Source organism: Xenopus laevis, chromosome 4L, assembly GCF_017654675.1.
Source record: "Xenopus laevis strain J_2021 chromosome 4L, Xenopus_laevis_v10.1, whole genome shotgun sequence".
Taxonomy (NCBI): domain Eukaryota; kingdom Metazoa; phylum Chordata; class Amphibia; order Anura; family Pipidae; genus Xenopus; species Xenopus laevis.
In genome coordinates, this window is record NC_054377.1 from 66,436,716 (window position 1) to 66,458,986 (window position 22,271).

At 39.5% G+C, this 22,271-nt stretch overlaps 2 protein-coding genes across 4 annotated transcripts in view; one reads left to right on the forward strand and one right to left on the reverse strand.

The window, feature by feature from the left end:
- Window positions 1-297: 297 nt before the first annotated feature.
- Window positions 298-6,850, reverse strand: orc6.L (origin recognition complex subunit 6 L homeolog; the record flags this gene model as incomplete). The annotated part of the gene is given in 6 exon segments (NM_001093443.1): window positions 298-1,979; window positions 2,463-2,575; window positions 2,898-2,987; window positions 3,097-3,260; window positions 4,516-4,645; window positions 6,761-6,850. Coding segments are annotated over 6 exon segments (678 nt in total). The 3' UTR covers window positions 298-1,863.
- Window positions 6,851-12,781: 5,931 nt separating this feature from the next.
- Window positions 12,782-22,271, forward strand: part of vps35.L (VPS35 retromer complex component L homeolog) — a 44,566-nt gene continuing 35,076 nt past the window's right edge. Inside the window, exons 1-2 of one of the 3 annotated variants that reach the window (XM_041589326.1) lie at window positions 12,782-12,800; window positions 19,835-19,933. In XM_041589326.1, the coding sequence (XP_041445260.1) occupies window positions 19,919-19,933 (15 nt within the window). In that variant the 5' untranslated portion in view covers window positions 12,782-12,800; window positions 19,835-19,918. Of the gene's footprint in view, window positions 12,801-12,830; window positions 12,984-19,834; window positions 19,934-22,271 lie in introns of those variants that run through there. The other 2 variants (XM_018256765.2, NM_001093004.1) reach the window with 2 other exon arrangements.

A 22,271-nucleotide genomic window follows, 5' to 3' on the forward strand; every position in this document is an offset into this window, starting at 1 on the left:
AATGCTATTGGTGATCACAAGCCGAAGAGATTTTACTTTTAGTCGTCCACTTCAGCATCCATGTAAATTACATTGCTCACACAAGCATATAGGGAAATGGCTGAACAAGTTGAAAGAAAACGGTTGAATTAGCAGAGCGCGGGGCTCAGTAGGGGCATGAAAGTAATTTAGTTATTTATGGAGTGCTTTTCTGTTACACCTTTGTTATCCCATGTTACAGTATCATTTTTCTACGTGTCCTCTTTTTCTGACTCAATCTATCATGCCATATTGTATAGCCATATCACCGCAACATTGTTAAATTTTAAAGAGACAAATTTATTCATTTTAAATACAAAAAAAACCAAAACTTTACAAGATAAAAGACCATGTAGGGCTATGAGCTCTATTATCATCTGTTAAAAAGGCAGAAGTTTTTATTGCTATACACTGGAGCAAGAGTGATTCCACAGAATACTGTCTCCACACAGCTTTTATTTAATCAGCTTTGACTGCTTTGGCTGCATTCTCTAATATTTTTCTTCGCCATTCCTCATAATCAAGTCCTTTGTTTTCAGATTCGCTGTCTTGCTGTTTGCATTGTACCTCTTCGTTCGCCTCTGGAGAAAGAGGAAAAGACCATTTCAGGTAGAATGAATCCCTCATAAACATGCCACAGAAAACAGGTACAATAATGCCACATGCAGAAACTTCAGCACCATTCCTCGCACAAAGGCAATGCACTGAAAGTCTACTAGACATTTCTCTGAGCCGGGTTATAAAGGTATAGGATCACTAAATCACTACACAGGAATGGAAGTCCGACTGCACAGGCACCATCCCCAAGTCTGCGAAAGGAATACTTCAGACCAGACATTTTATATAGAGCCACCAGCTCAGGTTAAAAGTTAACTAATTTGCACAACAGGGGCCAGACTCCAGTGATTTTAACATTGCTAGTCCTTTCAAATAGTAAAATTCAGTGCCGGCCAAATCTTGGGGGAGTGGACAGTTTTGGGGTGGGTGGATGACAGTTATGGAGGGAGGATTCTGTAGTTATACAAAAGGATTTTGTTCTCTTTTTATTCCATTGTGAATCGGTGCAATGCAGCCAAAGACGATGACAAGAACTTATTCAACTACAAGCACTCCATGTTGCAAGAAGAAAAAGTACCTTTATCGTGGGCTGACAAAGGGTAAACAGAATCCAAAAATATTGCCTTATGACCAGAATAAAGATACTTTTTCATTCTGCAACACCAATTTGTCTCCTTTAAAGGGGACCTGTCACACAGACATAAAACATCTATATAATAAAAGTCCTTTTAAAATTTAAAAAGAAATTCAAATTATTTTTTTTATATAAGCATTCATAGCGGTTGTAAACTCATTAAAAAAATCTCAGTTCTCATTCAAATACTGCATGCCCCTTCTCTATGCCTTAGGCAGGCAATTACTTTCACTTTCCATTCAGACAGAGATGTCACTGCTCTGCCCACTTTCTCCCTGTTCTCTTAACCATTTAATTGTGTAGCCAGCTCATGAGGATGGACATCAGGTCCCCCATTCTGGTGCACAAACAAGATTCTGAGATGATGCAAGGATTGCCTTAATAACAGTGTCCAAAAAATGGTTCCTGTCTGTTTGCTATAATTATGAATTCCCAGACATAAGGAAACAAGATTCAAATATTTTTTTACAGTGCAATTAGAGTTCATTTTGCTTGACTAATATTATAAAATAGGATTTGGAATAATTGTTTGGGTGACAGGTCCCCTTTGAAATGAGTATTTTTGATTTTATTTTTGTGAATTTTCTGGAAAACTGTGAAATTTTAAGCAAGCTCCCATATGGAATATAACACAATCGTTATATTAAGATTACTTAACTGAACATGGGAGATGTTTGAAAGACAAAACACTTACCTGAATCTTGTTCTATGCATTCCAACAGGGTTTTTTGCCTTTTTCTTGGCTGCTCATTCACAACAGAATTTTCCTCTGCATAGATAGAAATGTGTGTAGATATTTCATACGACATACATTAAAGGGCAGCTCATGTTAGTTTATGTCCCTACTACATGCTGCTCTATAAGCCCAACAACACATCAGTCCTATGGAAGTAAAGTTATGGCACTCAGAAATTGCCCTTTGCACTACAATTTCCTTGTTCAACAATGTATCTGCTGGATCTTCAGGATTTCAGTTTTAGGTTTCAGTTTTTACTCCAAGATAAACATGTGATATGGCAGGGTTTCCAAACAACTGAATTACCCATGATAATCTACTCAAGTACAGCAACAGACATACACCGTCTACAACTAAACATTATTTACCTGGTCCTTCAGTATAGAGAAAAACCTACATAAGCCCAGCAGAATAAGCTCATGTCATAAAAGGGTATATTTTATCTTTGCCTCCCCTTCCAGTCATAAGCAGTAAATATCCTCACTTCAACCAAAAGTGTGTAAGAAATATTCTTACGGCAGAGCTGCAAGCCAATCTTTTCTAGCTGAATAGACAAGCGGTCAAAAATTCCTTTCTTGACTCCAGATGCAGCTAATAGCTTGTTCTTTTCAGCTTTTAATTTAAGACACCTGTATTATAAAAAAAAATAAGAATTAATGTAAACCACTGACATCGACCAACTATTAAGGCATTTAGAAGTTACATGAAATGTCTTCCCCAAAGAGGGGTTAACTAGTGTATCTTATAGCGTAAAATCAGATCCTTTGCAAACCAGCAGGAAATAAGTGAACATGTAGCCTAGCCATGTTTTCAAGACTTAAATCCCCATAAACTTCCATTTTGTACTTATATTTGAGAATGAGTTTTATTGAGTGTTATTAACTGTATTAGGTCAAACTTGCAATATACTGTACAATATATGGACTGCTGATTTCTGTTTTTACCCATTACCTGCATGCTGAATACAGAGCTGCTGAAATAAACAAAGGCTTGGATAAATCCAAGTCTTCTTGTTGTGCTTGAGAAAGGCTGGACTCATATCTGAAAAATAAAACATGCATAAATAAAAAAATAAAAAAAAAAATCTACAGCGACAATTGATATGCAGTTAAAATGGGCAAATTGTGATCAGCAAGATCAATGTTCTTACCGGTTTAAAATTTCAGATGCAGTGTTCACAGCTTCCATGCAACCATGTTGAACTGCAAGGTCCCGAATGCCCATCTTGGAGGTCACCCCAAGCAAGGATTCAAACGAATTCAGGCAGCTCTGGTAGACCTTCTTGTTTAATCCAGACAATCTAACTAAATAATCCTATAGAAGTACCAAAATGTAAATGACAAAATATGTATGAAAGTCTACACAAACAAACATTCATTTTACTTTATAAGCACATGAATCCCTGCACATGCTGTTTACTGCTGGGATTATTAAACACTATCCTTACAACAACACTACATTTGTAAAAACGCTGGGATACTGTCAAATGTCAGCAAGCAGTCATCTCGGTAATCTTAAACCTGATTATCTCGAGACAAAATATAACATAAAAATATTGCTGTCAAAATTGCCAAAAATCACACTATAATCCAACAATGGCTACTCAGAGAATGGAGGCTTATTAGAGAAGAAACTGCATTTCTCAGCAGAAGTATTAAAGGAAACAGATTGCATTTGAGGACTGTCTTCTCAACAACCCTTTATATTTTAGTCTTATTAGTGAGCAGGTCTATAATTTTTACAACAGGAAGGGACTTGATAAATGGAAACAGTTGCTGAACTAAAATCCTTCATAGTACATTATCACATAGCCTTCAACAATTTAAAAAAAATATCAACATAAATTTAATTGTAGAGTATATTAGACTTCCACATTTTTAAAGCTAATGCCAAACAAGGCTGGATATCTGCTCTCATCATATTCCGTATCTGCACTGACAGACACTGGGTGGGTCTGTGACATGGAGTGGATTTTAGAAAGAAAATGCATACTTTTGCTTTATTGCAGCAAAATATGCAGCCAGGCCAATAAGCAGTGCCTGTCAGTAAAGATATACATGGGAACTGATTAGAGCTGATGTGCTTTTCCCCCGCTTGCTTACAAAACGCAGCCAGAGAAAGCAAATCCCCAGCCCAATGTGATATTAGCTAAATGTGATTATTTTCTGCAACATAATAGTGTGGGAGATAAGAGAAAATGCAAAGTAGAACAGATAACTCAAAGCTCACCAGACCGAACCTATATCAGGAAGCGTATATTCTGTGTGTATGTATGTATGTATGTATGTATGTATGTATATATATATATATATATATATATATATATACACACACACACAGAATATACGCTTCCTGATATAGGTTCGGTCTATATATATATATATATATTCCCTGCTTTAAGCGTTAGACATATTCCACTGATTAATGGGAATATCTCAGTATCATTTTAAAGACCTAACTGGTAGTGTTATATAATAACACTGCCACAGATAATAATATTAAAATAAAATTCATTTTTCATACTAAAGCAAAACAATTTGTAAGGTCTCAGAATAAGTCATGTTCTTACCTTGTCAATTGGGTGGTTTAACAAAGTTGCTGCCAGTTGGAGACACATGACAGCATTACTGGTTGCTGTGGTCTGACCACAGAGTCCAGCACATTTCAGCTGGGACAAGCGCAACAGTTCCTCTGCTTTCCTAAAATTAAAGCATGGAAAAGTTTTCTCCAGTCTGTATATTCAAAATAAAGTATCTGTTCAAAAGAGTAGTACAGTGCAAACAGTAATATTCTAAAACAATTGATATTCGTTTGTTATGGCTTTTGTATTTTGTTCAGCAGCTCTCCAGTAGTTTGAATGACAGACTAGAAGATGAATAGGAGACTGCACAAACAGAAAGAAAGGTAATAAGATCAAACAAAAAAAAACAAAAAACTGTAGCTAAGAAGCAGATAAGTAGCTTCTGAATGCCAGGGTCAATGACCTCCATCAGAAAGCTCAAAAGATGCAGAATGTGGCAGCAAATCATTTATAACTATAAAAAATCAAGACAAACTAAACACTGGGTTCCCTGTTAAATTAATTATTAGTATGTTATACAATGTCCTGTTTCTAGTAACTATATTATTTGCCTTCTTTTTCTGTTTCGTTCTGCACCAGGAGGGAGCTCCCAGTATGAGCGGTCATGTTGTGTAGCACGCAATGAACTTCTAACTTAGGCGCCTCACAGGGTTTTGGGTCTAGAGGGAGGGGCACGGCTGTGCTGCACTCACTTGATTTAGCTGGGCCCCCTGCAAGCATCAGACTGGACTGCTTGCTGTTTTCTTTATGCTCCTCTACATCCTGCACAATCAAGGCCTTCAGTCATTGGATAATGCAAGAAGAACCCTCCCCCTGTCCAATCACAGCACAGCTAAGTCGGGTCCTCAGGAGGAACAGGAAACAGAAAACAGCGTGCCTGGAGACAGCATGCAAGTAAGCCACAGGGAAAGTGTGCGGAATTACATTGCACACTTCCTTGTGCTCTGGTGGAAAGGGGGGGGGGTTATTTCAATTGTTTTATTAGAGAAGAGGCAAAAAAACAAGAAGGGGGACTTGACAAGCAGAAAGAAGAGAGGACCAAATTAGAAAAATTGGAAGAAAAAAAAAAAAACTATATATATATATATATATATATATATATATATATATATATATATATATATATATATATATATATATATTTTTTTTTACTTTTTTTTTTTGCACACACACACAAATAGTGATGTGGGCGTTATAGCACATTCTTTAGTCACAAACAAGGAGCACGGTCTCCAGTTCTCCATAAAAAAAAAAAAAAATTACTTTCCAGTAAACATTTGTTAAAAAAATCCATAGTTTTCTTTTTAAATGCAATTCCCTCTTCATTCCACTAACTCTGATTACCAATTGCACAAATTTTTATACAACCCCCTGGCTGGACTAAATGATCAGGACTGCTCCGAGTTTTGAATGGAACTCAGGGCAACACTACTGGTTTCAAAGTAATACAGCCAGATTTGTGCGATCAGTATTCAGAGTGAATGGAGAATTACAGGCAAGTGATCACGATTTGTTTTTTAGCGAATGTATATTGGAAATAGGTTTATTTTTGTAATGGAAAACCTGGGACCATTAGAGCCCCTGGCCACCTATGTGTGTTTTGGGTTTTAATCATTTTATTGTGTGGGGCCCCGTGATTTCTGATGGCAGCCCTGGCGCCTCACAATCGGACATTATGCATAATGAGCAAGTTACGACACAAAAATGTTAAATGCCAAAGTCACCTAAAAGCATTGTGGGGGGAGGCAAGTTTGTATGCAACCCCCCCCCCCCAGTTTTTGTAGCTGCTCTAACTCACGTGCCCCAGGTGCTTTATGCTGAGTGCATCACTGTCATCTTTTACTGGCCTCCATGATATCCCTTGGCCTCTCTGCATGCACAGTACATAACATTTTTGTTCCGTGCATACACCTTTCCAAAATGGGCACAGGGGACATCAGAAAAATCACTGATGTGGCACTAAGCATACAGCAGGTCAGGAATTGTTTTTGAAGATGAGAAGTGCTGGCCTAGTATACAATGACTACAATCACTGGGAAAGAGTTGAAAACTTAGCAGCCCCTAGTGAATTTACATTTCACACCAATCCATCAGAACTACCCACCAATAGGCCATTTGATCCTAAAACATTTTATGGTCATGTTCACCAGTTCTTGTGAAACTACAAGGGCCAGCAACCTGAAACAACCGATTTAAAGAATGCACAGATACTGAAAATTATTGGATGATTTACCCTATTATCTTGCTTGATGTGATACCTAGCTTGGGAGCCAGCCTCTTCAGTGTCTCAGTATCCATAGTTTAGTAAATGAATGTACAGCCACTCTACAAACAAACTAAGGGGTCTCTAGATTTCACGGGAAACGATTGATTGGACACGATGCTGATTGGACACGATGCTGATTGGACACGATGCTGATTGGACACGATGCTGATTGGACACGATGCTGATTGGACACAAACTGTCTGTGCCCACAAGAATTCTTTGCAGGATTCTAAGATTTGATATGGATACGTGCTATTTCTTGTTCCAGTGTCTGGATCAAAGGGCCTCTAATGTCATTTGATGGAGAGAGATAACCTGTAGAGAATAAAGAGTAATTTGATGACACAAAGCAAAAATGAAATAAAAAAACATGGAGTATACTGCTAAAGGGGTTGTTCGCCTTTTTGCACCACTATAAGGGCGGTGGCAGATGGGGAGATTAGTCGCCCAGTGACAAATCTTCTCTACTGCCGGCGATTAATCTCCCTGAAATGCTTTCCCGCCGACAAGAAAACGAATCGCTTCGGATTTCTGAAGTTGCCCGAAGTTTCCTCGTAAGGCAACTTCGGAAATCCAAAGCAATTCGTATGCCATCCTGCCGGCGATTTTTTATTCTTTTCAGTGGGAAGGCATTTGGGGAGATTAGTCGCCTGCAGTAGAGAAGATTTGTCACTGGATGACTCATCTCCCCCTGTCTGCCACCAACCTAAAGCTCTGCACTTCATTAAAACACTTCTGAATGTGATCTCATGAAAAATCTCAACATAAGAACCCATAAACTAAAACATTAACCTTAGCTAAACCAATATGACTGGCCATTCCCTTCAGTGTCTACATGCCCATTACTACAGTTTTCAGTGCAGCATGGAGTAGTAGTGTTTGGAGAGGTAGTATGCTCCCTGTATTTGCATAGACTAGGAACTCCATATGGCCTGTGTTTTGTGTTATGACTAACAATTAACCTTTTAAAGGAGAAACAAACCCTTAATAAAAAAAAACCCTACCCTCCATGGACCCCCCTACCCCAGGCAAATGGCCCTAAATCTTTACTTACCCCTCCGTCCAGTGGAGTGTACGGTAGCCATCTTCAGCCGCTTCGGTAATCTTCGGAATGATTCTGGCGCTTCGGCAAATTTTGCGAGTTTCGGCCCATGCGCCGCTTCGCCGGTCTCATTCCGAAGATTACAGAAGAGAAGAAGATGGCTGCAGTGAACTTCGATGGACAGAATCTGCACCGAGGGGTAAGTAAAGAGTTAGGGGCATTTGCGGGGCTCTATGTAGGGTAGGGGGGTAAGATTTTTTTTATTAAGGGTTTGTTTCTCCTTTAAAGCAAACATTCATGAGTTATGGCTGTAGTACAAAGCGCTCATTCAAGCAGTGGTAAAGTGAGTTAAAGTAGGCGGCGTTATGGTATGCGCTAATGCGCATTGTGTGCAGCTAGTTGAAGCACAGTTTCCGCACCGGTAGAGCCGTATCGAGATTGGAAAGGCTTGGGGTAAATTCAAACTTTACCCTCTAATCCACAGAAACGATCAGTCCCGCTATCTCATACACAGTCCCGGGTCGCTACTTACACCTTCCGCAAAGTTGTTCACGTCAACCTTCCTCCTCCCGTCATTTACAAAATCCCGCCACACGTCTCATCACGGTAGACTGGCGTCACGTCACCACGTAAGCGCAATGACGCATCACATAGCTGTCTTGTACGAGCGCCGAATAGAGGCGGCAGTCGGTCCAGTCACACACTGTTTTATCTCTCTGCTTGCAACTCCTACTTTTGTTACACAAAAAAACTTTTCTTGCGTGTTAATTAAACCTCCGCTAACTTGGCTCCCAATATTTCCTCAGAAAGCATTTATAGCTTCTGCGCAACTGTGGCAGAAAGTTTGAAAAATAAATTTCTTTATTCAAGGTTGCCGACAGTGAGAGAAATATTTTGCCCATATGGGCTCTGGTATATAGTAACACGGAGCACCGCAGGATAAAGAAGAGGAGTTGCTAGTAAAAGTCCAAAATTGTATTTAACTAGGGATGCACCGAATCCACTATTTTGGATTCGGGCGAACCCCCGAATCCTTGTCGAAGGATTCGGCAGAATACCGAATCCGAACCCTAATTTGCATATGTAAATTAGCGGTGGGAAGGGGAAAACATTTTTACTTCATTCTTTTGTGACACGTGATTTCCCTCCCGCCCCTAATTTGCATATTTAAATTCGGATTCGGTTCAGCCGGGCAGAAGGATTCGGCCGAATCTGAATCCTGTTGAAAAAGGCCGAATCCCGAACCGAATCCTGGATTCGGTGCATCCCTATATTTAACCATTAAAATCGGCACAGAATTGTATAGACATCAGAGAACTAGGGATGTAGCGAACAGTTCGCCTGCGAACTTGTTCGCGCGAACTTCGACCGTTCGCGTCCGCCTAATGTTCGCGAAAGTTTGGGAACGTTCGCAATTTGAGTTCGCGACCATTCGACCGCTAAAATCGAACGATTTCCATTCGTTCGAACGATTTCCATTCGTTCGAACGATTTCCATTCGTTCGAACGATTTCCATTCGTTCGAACGATTAAAATCCCTCGACCGTTCGATTCGAATGAAAATCCTTCGATCGAACGATGAAAATCCTTCAAACGTTCGAATCGAACGAAAAATCCTTCGAACGTTCGAATCGAACGGCGTTCGCGAACACCAAAACGGCGGTTCGCTACATCCCTACAGAGAACCATAGGCTTGACGCACACCCTTTCATGCACAATGGATCCCACCCATAAAAACATTTAAGCCTCAAGTTACTAAGACATTGCAAGTATAACAAAACCATTTAATACAAAAGGAAGATAAAGGGGATAGAAAAACAAAAAAACTAGATATAAATATAATTAGGGATGCACCAAATCCACTATTTTGGATTCGGCCGAACCCCTGAATCCTTCGCGAAAGATTCGGCCGAATACCGAACCAAATCGGAATCCTAATTTGCATATGCAAATTAGGGGTGGGAAGGGGGAAACTTTTAACTTCCTTGTTTTGTGACTTAAAGTCCCCACTTTATTAATTAGGATTCGGCCGTGCAGAAGGATTCAGCCAAATCTGAATCCTGCTGAAAAAGGCTGAATCCCGAACTGAATCCTGGATTCGGTGCATCCCTAAATATAATGAAATTAAATCAGAAGATATGTATCAAATAAAAGGGGGCGATTGTATATCTTAAACTGAATTCAAAAATAGCATGACAATTCCCATTCTCGATTCATGCCCCCAAACTCCTCTATGGTCTTCAAATGATAGATCCAATATACTTCCCTAGCTAAGAGTCTCTTATTTATATCCCCTTTCCTAAATTCTGTGCAGGGCTTATCAATCACTTGAAACTGGAAATGTACTGTATCCGTATGTACCAAATGGATATGTCTAGCTAAGGCAGATTTCTCATCACCCCTTTCTATAGCTGAAAAATATTCCAGGATCCTAACACTAACAGGACGTGTGGTTTGCACCGGCAGTTTCCAAATACACCACCCCTTTAGACAATTAAAATATTGTGAAATCTTATATTGCTTCTTAATATGTGTACTGACGAACTCTACAGGCATTATATCTCCTTTGCCTGCATTTATAAGTTCCTTTATACTTCAGCCAAGTCTTATTTTGAAATCAAAGAGGCTATATTCCTGCCGTTACGAAACACAAACGAAGGTGCATCATCCAGAATACCATTTAAAAGAGGATCTTGCAATAAAATGGCCCAATGCTTCTTTATAATGTGCTCAATATTATACATCTGATTAGAGTATGTAGTACAGAAACATATCTTGGAGCCACTTTGTTTAGCCTGTCTGTCGTCTCTTGTTACAATTCTATGATTCCTCTCATGTACCAAGCTATTTCCATTATCGACCCTGGTCTTATTCTTACTATATTTCTTATGTTCTACCAGAGTATTGCTATCTAGACTTACATCTGTATCGAAAGCCTCCTTGATGACCGAAATCTCATAACCTCTTTCAACAAACCTATCCCAAAGCTTCATTGATTGGTTCAAAAAGTCATCCCAAGTTGAGCAAATTCGTCTCAAACGTATGAATTGTCCAGTTGGAATACCCCATATACAAGATGCGGGGTGACTACTAGTGTCATGTAACAAGGTATTCCTCATAATGGGCTTACGGAACATAGTGGTTTGAACCCGATCTCCAACTGCCTGGAAGGATATATCCAGAAAAGGGATTTCTGAGTCATGTAACTCATATGTAAATGTAAAACATTTCACCAATGTCCCCGAACTGCTTCCCACCGGCTACAATATGATTCGCCAGGGGATGGCACTCAGAACGGTTCGTTTTATCGTTTTAGCCTCACAAGGAAACGTTGAGCAACTTCGGAAAACAAAGTACTCCGAGTGCCATCCCACTGCCGATTTATATTGTAGCCAGTTTGGGGAGATTGGTTTTCTGTGTGACGGTTTTACTATACATTAGAAAGAAATCACAAAGTTAATTACGTGGGAGATATACACCGGGTGCTCCCAGGTCGCCAGGCAACTAATCTCCCCGAATATGAGCGTGTGTCCCGACTCTAATGCGTTTGGTGAATTTTTTGGCAGTTCTGCAAATTTTCCATCAAATAGATCAGATTTACCTGATGGCTGCTGCCATCAGGGCTTCTTCTCCAGAATAAATCAAAGATTTTTTTAAGCAAACTAAGGCAAGGTGAATTTAAAGGGGTTGTTCAGCTTTGAGATAACTTTTTTTAGAGTGATATTATGAGACAATTTGTTTTAATTTTTTATTATTAACGTTTTTCAAAGGTTTTAGCTTTCTATTCAGCAGCTCTTCAATTTGCATCTTAAGCAATCTGGTAATTAGGGCCCAAATTACCCTAGCAACCATGCATTGATTTGAATAAGGGACTGGATTATGAATAGGAGAGGACCTTAATAGAAGGTTCAGTAATAAAAAGTAACAATAACTATTCATTTGTAGCCTTACAGAGCATTTGCTTTTTAGAAGGGAGTCAGTGACTGCCATTTTTGAGCTGCAAAGCATCAGAAGAAAAAGGCAAATAACTATAAAAAATAAATAATGAAAACCAATTGAAAAGTTGCTTAGAATTGGCACTTCTATAACATACTAAAAGTTATCTTAAGGGTCTGGCCACATGGGCAGATTCGGGGAGATTAGCTGCCAGGCCATGAGAAAACTTCGGGCAACTTTGGAAAACGAATCTCAGCAAGTGCCATCCCGCGGGCGATATACATTTTAGCCGGTGGGAAGGCAGTTTGCGGAGATTAGTTGCAGAGCAAAAGAGATTTGTCGCCGGGTGACTAATCTCACTGAATCCGCCTGTGTGTCCTGACCCTAAAGGTGAACCACCCCTTTAAGTTGTCTTTTTAGTGTTTTTGTACTTCAACAATGGGTAATTAAAGACAACAATGGGTAATTAAACTTTTAATAGCTGCTTTAAAACAGTGGATAATAAATATAGCATATAAACAGCACCAAGATGTACAGTTAGGGGGAAATCAGAGTAAAGGTGACAGATTAAAGATGCTATTAGTCCTTTCCACTGTGCCTCCCCATAGCCTTGTACAATCCTCTTTGCTGCAACACTCACTGTCAGGCTTTAGCAAACCCCTCCCCATGTGTAGTGCTGCACCTTCCTGACAGTAGCTTTGCCCCACCATAACCCTATTTTCGAAGCTCCTCCCACTCTGAAGTGCCAGCAACAACAGCAGCCTCTTTTCCAGGCTGTCACATGGCCCTGTGCCGAAGGGAGTTCCATGAGACTGTCTAAGAACTAGACCACAAACTAGGCAGCAGTGCGCAACCGAGGACGCGCGTGCGTAATCGTGCGCAACCGAGGACGCGCGTGCGTAATCGTGCGCAACCGCGCGCAATCGAGGGCGCACGTGCGCAACCGCGCGCATTCAACTGGGGTCGTGTGTCAAGCACTTTGACTTCAGTCACCGCACTCACTTTAGACTTGGGTAGGCTGCATGAGAGGTAAGTGCCTCGCGCCCCCCAAGCTTTGTGCTCTAAGCACGTGCCTCTTGTGCCTACCCCCTAGTTCCAGCCCTGCACTTCCCCATGTGACACTGCCCTCCCTCCCACATCTTGGTCACATGGTTGTGACATCACAACTTCCTCAAAGCCGCTCCATTCTAAAGCTAGAGCAGAGTGATGATGGTGAGTACTAGAGCGTTTAACCCTTTGTGCAGTAGAATCGGTGACTGAAAAGATTTCAAAAGATAGCAGAGCCGGTGCTAAAATGCGCACAGGGCTAAATAGCGTTGATTGGGAAGAAGTGCAAACCGGTCTGTGCTGCAGCCAGGGAGTGTTTGGGCCCAGCCTGGCCTGGTTACTGGATCAGCTGCAGTAATGTGGGGAATCTGCTCTCCTCCCTCAGTCTCGTGTATGTGCTCAGTGTTCTGTATAGATTTAACTATCCGTTCCAGGTCATGTATTCCTCATCTGACAGTTGATCACACATGCCTGATACAGACTCTCATAATCACCTGGCTGCTTATCTAATTAGACTAACCAGCAGGAATATTCTGTAATCTTGCACAATTTGCTATGCTTGCTACTTACTAAGTCATAAAAACTCATGCCCCAATGAACTTATTAAAGGCGACTAAATAACATTTTGCATAGTAAGAAAAATTGTGCTCATCTTTCCATTATTATATGTTAATTACAGTCATTGAATGGCTTTAACATAATTTGAAAATGTAACTGCTATTGAAAGCTGTGTCTGCCTAAAGGTGGCCATACACAGGGAGATGTCGCCAAACGAGCGGATCTCTCCCCGATATGCACTCATTGAGGTGGGCAATATCGGGCTGATCCGATCTAGGGCCCAACAATGGGATCAGAATGGAGGCAATACTGGCGGTTGGATCGTGGGAACGCATCAACGAACAGATGCGGCCGCGATCTGATGGGATTTTTTTCTACATTTGGGCCAATAAGCTGTCGACTCGGTCTGCTGGCAGCTTTTATTGGCCCAGGTATGGGGGCCTTAACTGTTTGTATTCTCTGCACTCCTGGTTCTGACTGCTGTAACATTTAAATATCAGATAATTGAGGCCTGAGAAGATCTATGCAATGTTGGCTTCTGCTATATTGTTTCATGAGACAGAACCAGCAGTGCAGAAAAGGATAGATAAATACTTTGAATAGCAATTACAATTACAAATGACATTAAAATAATTTCTGTTTTTGATAACTGTATATGGGAAAAGTGCTAATAATTAAAATTTTTTGTTATTAGATGAAATTCTATTGTTTGGGCGCTTATATTTCTGCTCCCTGCAGAAAGCAAAGTGTTTTGCTTTCAACCTCTATAAATATGGGGATGGTGAAATTTTCAAAACTGGTTCAATTTTAATATGAATTATTAACCTGTAGCAGTTAAACAACAACCAGCTTTTTATCAATTGACTTTAGTTTACCAAAGCGAAGTTCTGATTGGATGTAACTGTGTTGCTGCTCCAAAGTCAAATGTTAAGCTCTGAACTGCCTTGTGACTGTCAATGCTGCACCCTGCACATGATACTGGATCTTTATTCTGGTACTAGGTGCAGATAGTCATGGTCCTAGACTGAAGTGCTCTGTGGATTACAGTTGTTTAATAAAAGAATTTCTCTATCTTTAACTGATTGCACTTGGGAGGAAAACTCACACTAATAAATAAAACACCCTGTTCAGCCAAATAAAGTTCCCAAGCTAACCTCACTTGAGCTATAATGTATGTCTATTTGATGTGCTTGATTTACAGATTTAAGCCAAAGTTTGGCCACATTTAACTATATTGCGTTGGGGGTGGGGGCTTTTAGACTAATAATAATGCAATCCCAGCAGATTAACAATTATCAGTCCTGACAGAATATTTTCATAGCCTGGCTAAAGGGAACTGAAGTGGAACCATAGCTCTTTCTCTGCTGTTCCGATCTTTTGAGTGGTCAGCCCAAATGAACAGAACAATACAAGGTGACCTTTAACATGTACGCCCCTTGTACTGAATCCAATCGTTTAGTCCACATGCTGATCAGTGGGACTACCGTACAGGCCAACTGCCTTAAAGTGATACAGACACTAAAAAAATAATTTTCAAAATATTAACCTACATTAAAAGTTACATATAGGTCATGCTGATCATTTTTCGCTGATAGTTCTGCTTTTGTAAGTAATTGTTACTTGAAGTTCATAATCCTGACTGTTTTGCCAACCTGACTATCTCTTCTTAAAGAAAGAGTGACATCAAAAAAGTATTTTAGTGAATAAACTGTACTGTTGCCCTGCACTGGTAAAAGTTGTGAGTTTGCTTCAGAAAGACTACTATAGTTAAAGGAGAAGGAAAGCTACGGAGGCATCTTATTGCCAATAGATTAGCTGCAATAGTGCAAGTTAGAATGCTATATTTATTCTGTAGAATGTTTTACCATACCTGAGTAAAAAGCTCTAGAAACTCTTTGGGGCTCATTTATCAACACTGGGCAAATTTGCCCATGGGCTGTTATCTATAGCAACCAATCAGTGATTAGCTTTTTAAAGCCAGCTGCAAGTAGAACAATGAATGCAGCAATCTGATTGGTTGCCATGCGTTACAGCCCATGGGCAAATTTGCCCAGTGTTGATAAATAACCCCCTGTGTGTTTAGCATAGCAGCTGCAGTATTACAATGGTGTGACATCACTTCCTGCCTGAGTCTCTCCCTGCTCTGGGCTCAGATTACAGCAGAGAAGGGGGGAGGGAAGAGGAGCAAACTGAGCATGCTCTTGCCCAGGGCAATGAGGTTTAAGCTGAAGGCAGGAAGTCTGATACAGAAACCCATGTGTACACAATAGAAGTAAAGAAATGCTGTGTTTCTTTTGACAGGGGACTCAGAGCAGCACTACTTTGAGGGTTTACTGGTATATTTAGATGGACCTTTCTGATAAGGCTTACTTAGTTTTAACCTTTCCTTCTCCTTTAAGCCCTGTGCAGCCATGATGGCAGCCATTCAGGTTGAAGCAGCAAAAAAAACCAATTGGTTTACATGGCTAATAACAGAATAGCTCTGTAATATAATGCAGTGGTATTCTACAGAATCTGCTAAAAGCTGTCACTGGCTCAGTAGATTGGATCTGTTTTATTTCACCACCTGTGTGGCTGAACGAATTACTGATATTGGACTGCCAGGCCAATTGGTTGACAGTTTTATGCCCTATTTAGGACTGATTCACAAACCATGATTATATTGGGATTCTGTGTTTTCCATGGGGACATAATAGACCATTAAATCTTGTTTCTAGTTAGCTACATATAGTTGTTAGGGTAGGACTTCACAGACGATTTCCGCGCTGCACAAAAAAGCAGGCAACAGAAATAAGGTAAGTAATGGAAATTTCGGATGAAGTCACAGCGTTGATCCGACGCTACACGACTGTCGGATGCAGATGCTGCATGCTTCGTCTGCATCCGGCAGTCATGTCGCGTCGGATCAGTGCTGCAACACCATCCGACAATGCATTCGCTTACCTTATTTCTGTCGCCTCCGATTTGACGCCTCCGTTTTTGCGCAGCGTGTCTGATCACGTTGAAATTGTCCGTGAAGTCCTACCCTTAAAAGTCTTGTTCACCTTCTGAACATTTTTTTTGTCAGTTCAGTGGTTTTCAGATTGTTCACCAGAAATAAAGACCTTTTTTCAGTTGCTTCCCATTTTTTATTTTTTACTGTTCCTTCAAAATGTACGCTTAAAGTTTAATGTTCCTATCTCTGTCTGGCAACTCCGTAATCCAAGCGCAGATTCTGAACTGTTTGAACAATTTGCTACATTAGTTGATACATTTCTCAGCAGCATCTGTGGAATATTAGCAGTTATTATATCAATTATAACAGCTGTCTTTAATGAAACTTTTTCTGTTTAGCAGGGCCAAAGATTAGCAACGTATCAACTAAATGTATCATTTACAATGTCAGCGACCCTTCTCCCCGAACTGCTTTAGAAAGACATAAAAAGGAAAGTTTAAACTTGAATATTAGAAAAATGTCTCAATTAAATAATCAGGGCTGTGGTACATAAATCCTCCTACTCCGACTCCTCATTTTATGATACCTCCAACTGGTTTTAAAGGAACAGAAACTTCCAAAACTGTATCAAAGTGTATCAAAGTAATTAAAAAATAATGTACTATTGCACTGCACTAGTAAAACTAGCGTGCTTGCTTCAGAAAGACTACTATAGTTTTTATAAACAAACTGGAAAAGGCACAGATTACATAGCACATAACAGATAAGCCCTGCCCAATACAATGGAGTTTTATCTGTTATTTGTTATGTAACCGTTTCAAACACACAGCTTTTACCAGTGCATGCTAACAGTATATTATATGTTAATTACTTTAAAGCACTTTTATTTTTTGATGTTTGATTAAACTAATGTATTTTCCATGTTGATGGAAAGAAGTTAAGTACACATCACAAGGCATTCATGTCAAAACTCAAAAATATAAGCCACATTCTTTGGTACTTCTAAACCAAAATCAAAGTTAAACTACATAAACCAAAAAAAAAATGAAAAACCTAAAAAACTTATATATTAATTGAACCTGGCATAAAGCTGTAGAATAACTATTAAATACAATCCAAAATTAACTAAACTGTTGTTCTTAGAAACAGAATTGCTTCTGCCACATCCTCATCCTTCATAGAATATCTTAAATGTAATTAGATTATTTTCAGTTATTAGTAGTCGTTACATTTTTGGCCACATTCGACTCCAGATACCCAAAATTGCTTCTGACTCCACAGCTCTGTAAATAATAGAAAGTAATTGAAAAACCATCTGAACTGAAAAAAATGTTGGGAGTTGAACAACTCATTTCATATGTGTTGGTGACCTAAGCCAACACTGACTATATCTCATACATCTTAGCATGCATCCTTTGTACATTTATGGGGAAATGTAATAAAAGTCGCAAAGAGCAAAACAATTAGCACAAATAAGAATAAAAAGTCTCATTTCGCAATGTAATACTCTTTCTTAAATTGTTATTACATTGCGAATTTTAATTGCGCATTGCTCACTTTTAAGAAGTGCTTGAAGGTGCCGTAATCTTTTGGAGAAAACAACAACTTTTTCATTAAGAATTTTTATTACATTCACTGCGCACAGGCCACTATTAAATTTGCAAACCTCCTTCCGCTGTTGGAAGTGGTTGCTAAACATTTTCCGGGTTCGCAAAAGCTATATTAAATTCGCACAAAGGCAAATTTGTTCGCACAGAGGCATAACTTTTCGCATTGCGAATATTTTTTCCGTCACCGACTTTTATTACATTCCCCCATTAGTGATTAACTGCTTTTAAAGGGGAAGTTAACTTTCAGTGTGTAATAGAATGGCTAATCTAAGTAATTTTTATTCGACCATCATTTTTTCTTTTTTTATAGTTTCTGAATTATTTGCCTTCTTCTTATGACTCTTTCCAGCTTTCAGTTAGTTTACTATTAATTCCTGTGGCCAAGCCCCTTAGTCTCTCTGAAACTCAAAATCGTAAACTTAGTGGTTCAGGCAGGGCCGCCATCATGGTGGCACAGGGGGTACTGCTGTACGGGCCCTTTAGGACCGGGCCCTCCGTGACAGTGCCAAGTCGTGCTGCCTCACATGAAGTCACGAAAACAGCCGAAGTTCAAATCCTGAATTGGCGTTAAAACCTGAAGTCACGAAAACAGCCGAAATTGAAGTCCTGAAGCGACGAAACGACCCAAAGTCACGAAAAACAGCTGAAATTGAAGTCTTGAAGCGGCCCGAAGTCATGACCCGAAGTCATTAAAACAGCCGAAATTGAAGTCCTGAAGCATGGAAAAGGCCCAAAGTCACTAAATGAGGCAACGTTAAAGTCCTGAAGCCACTGGTTCAATTCTACTGAACACCAATCTGTGTTTTTTTAATCCCCTGGCCACCAATTTATTATTTTAATAATCTATAGGCCCCTGCCACCACTGTTTTTTTAAAAAAATATTCTCTTGGGCCCTATTTTTTCAACTTATAAGGGATTCCTGACCATCAATAGCTTGTGTGTGTGTATGGGGGGGGGGTACTGTGTGTTCTTTTAACTGTGGTGTGGATCTGGGGTGAGGCTTGTGGGCCGGGGGGAGGCTTGTGGTGGGGAGTGAAGGACAAGGCAAAATTAAATAATTCCAAAAAACACCAGGTTTGCTCTGTGGTAGTGATGGTGGTGTTGCTTACAAATCTAGACTAAAACCCCTGACCCCAGGGCCGCCATTAGAAATCCCTTACAACAAAATTTTTGGGGCCCCCTGGGAGCAAACCTGGTGTTTTTTGAAATTATTTAATTTTGTCTTGTCCTTCATTCCCCACCTTTATGTTTTAAAAAAAGCCATCTTTAAATCATTAATTTTACCCACATCTGTCTTTACCTCACTGATGTCTCTAAAATACTAATACATTATTTTTAACACTCCTAAATGACCTTAACCTGGACTGTTTCAATCTGGTTTTTTTATACTTAATCATTTATTTAATGCTGCAACCACCCTCTAAACTAGTTAGCTCATTTGTGGCCTTCAAATTGCCACACATTTTCATCATCCATTATTACTATTTCTTGTCCCAACTTTAGGCCAGGGCCAGACCATGGCGGAGAAACGTAGGCAGAGAACCTTCTGCATTTTCACTCCTGGTCTGCCTGAACCCAGAATCATTGTTTATGTACAATACATTGTATTTTTTTGGCATTAATATTTTTAAATAGGTGAGTTTGTTAGGTCTTGGTTAAAAGGATGACAACTGAGGCTGTAGTGTTACATGAAACCTGCTCTTCTCATTGAGCTTTGAGTGCCTATTGCTTACTAAAGGATGCAACATTTACTGTATAGGTTTTTTCCTATAAAGTCTTTGTTAACTGCAAACTTTGACAGCTGACTACAGTATTGCATTTTAGCAGCCACTCACAACTGATAATGTCCATAGCGTGAAGCAAATTACAAAATCTACTAGATTACTAATCTATTGGAATTTTCACTGTTATAGCCCACGACCCAGCAGTCCCCCCAGGATGAACAGGAGAAGCTCCTGGATGAAGCCATTCAGGCTGTGAAGGTTCAGTCTTTCCAGATGAAAAGATGCCTGGTAAGGAGTCTCTACAAATAAGATGTCTGTGGAAATGATTTATAATTTACATTCAAAACTTAATTTTTTACAATTTCAGTCTATCGTGCTAACTATATTAAGTCAAATAGAGTATCCACTTTATTTCTTTATGAGGTCGTTTCAAAGTAATAGCTGAGAAAAAGATTCATTTCAGCTTCTATTTATCATTTTTTATTCTATGCATGTCAAAAGTTTACACGTTGACATTGCTAAAGTTGAATCAAATGCAGAGCCACCATCAGGGGGGACAGTTGTCCAGGGCCCAGACCTTTTTGGGTCTTTGGGGGCCCAGCTGCTGCACTCTGTAGCTGGCCCCCACTGTTGTCAGGGAGCTGCAGAATCGGGTGGGGAGGGTATATGTTTATGAAGTCATGGTAGAGCTGCATGTTGATTGGGTAGACTGGGAGGGAAAGTCAAATTTTACCCTTCAGCCTATCCAATCCCTGTGTTGCACTACTGGGATTTAAGAGCAAACCAGTAGTATAGAAGCTGAGGAGGGGAAAGAAACATGCAAGCACCACAACTCCACCCTCCCAACCTGATTCTGCAGCTCCCTGACAGCAGTGGGGGCCCGGCCACAGAAAGTATTTTGTCATGGTGCTGAGCAACTAAACCATCCAAGGCATGGCATTTTTACTATTATGTCCTTTACCCATGCTAAGGAATAGAGACTGATTTTCTTGAGCGAAACATAAGCTTGTGAGAAATTATTTTCTGTTATGAAAGCCGTTAACATACTATTGATTATTAGTGAACGTTAAACCACACAAAAGTATTTTAGTAGAAATAGTTAGTTAAAAGATGTTGGTGTTTAACATAAGTAAAATAGGGCTACTTAGAATTGTGTGAAAATTTTTGAGTCATCCTATATGGCTTTTTTTTTTTAAACCTGGCCACTAATGAGTGGTTTGTTTAAAAACTATTACGTCGTGGGCCAGATGATAATGTTGTACAGGCCCTGTGATTTGTGATTGCAGCCCTGATCAAATGTATAGGGTGCTTCATTGCTCGGCGAGAAATAACCTCTCCAGTGGGCAAATGTCTGACAAGACCACCCTCTCTGTTACCTACTTGTACTGCACCTCCTGCTGGATCTTTCAGACGTACAGGCACAGAGCACAGATATGACCCAGGCACATTAATGGCATTAATAAATTACCCTTTATAGGTTTTGGCCAAGAAAAGACTTGACATGAAACATGTAGTGTGACCACAACTGATTCATTCTTCCTGCCATCTGTCAAGCTCAAATTAGTGCCAGCTAAATGTAGAGACACGTTTACTGTTCATGTTAGATTTTATTCTGTAGCTTTTCTCTATTATTTTGTCACTGTTTGATTTCATCAAGTGCTTCATTCAGCGGATGCCAAAGTACTAAATTAACTTTGCACATTGTGCACATTTGAATATGGAAGCTAGCTTGCTTTCAGGTTTGTATTGCCACCTCCCTCTGTTAAAGAAAATGAGATGAGATTAGTGGGATATTTTTTCTTCTACAGTAAGAACCACTTAAAAAAAACTGCCTAGGACAATATCTGTCCTATTTAGTTGTACATGTTATATATAATAATTGTTTCCTGTGATTTAAAAATAAATAAATAACATTTTCCCGATTGGTTTTGTTAAATTATGACATCTCTTAGAGGAACAGTTCAGTGTAAAAATAAAAACAGGGTAAATTGAGCGCTCAGATTCCAGATTTTATGCAATCTGCAGTTCGCTTAGCGAAGGCAATTACACATAGGACCTATGGACTGTGTTGGGCTCTTGCAGACTGCAGTCAAGACATACCAAATTTCCATTTATCAAGATTCTAATTTGTTTTGATATATCTTTTCTACACCACATTTATATCTTTCCTACTACCTTACATGCATTTGAATATGTTCAATGGGAAGATATTATCCTCTATGTTGAAATGACAAACCATTTTCAAGGTAATTACATGGTGTTCTTTTTTTTTTATTAAACATGAGTGAAAACTGTCAAAATGGTTGTTGTTCATTAAACTTTGCTGCAGATAAAATATTAAATTCTATTTGACCTGATGGGACAAACTCATTCGTTTCTGGTGTAAATATTGCAGACCTGCTTCTCACAGTGGCAATTGTGAGAGCACCTGTGAATTGGGGGTGGTGTGGGGGTGGAATGGTTTTTCTAAATCTTTGATGAATATGCCTTTTACTTTTTGTATCTATTTTTATAATTTATGAACCATGCGGGATTATACTTTCTTGCTGATTCCAAATATACAGAGCACAAGTTAGTGTAAAGGGTCTTTATTTCACATCTTAAAATATCCCACTTTTATTTTGGC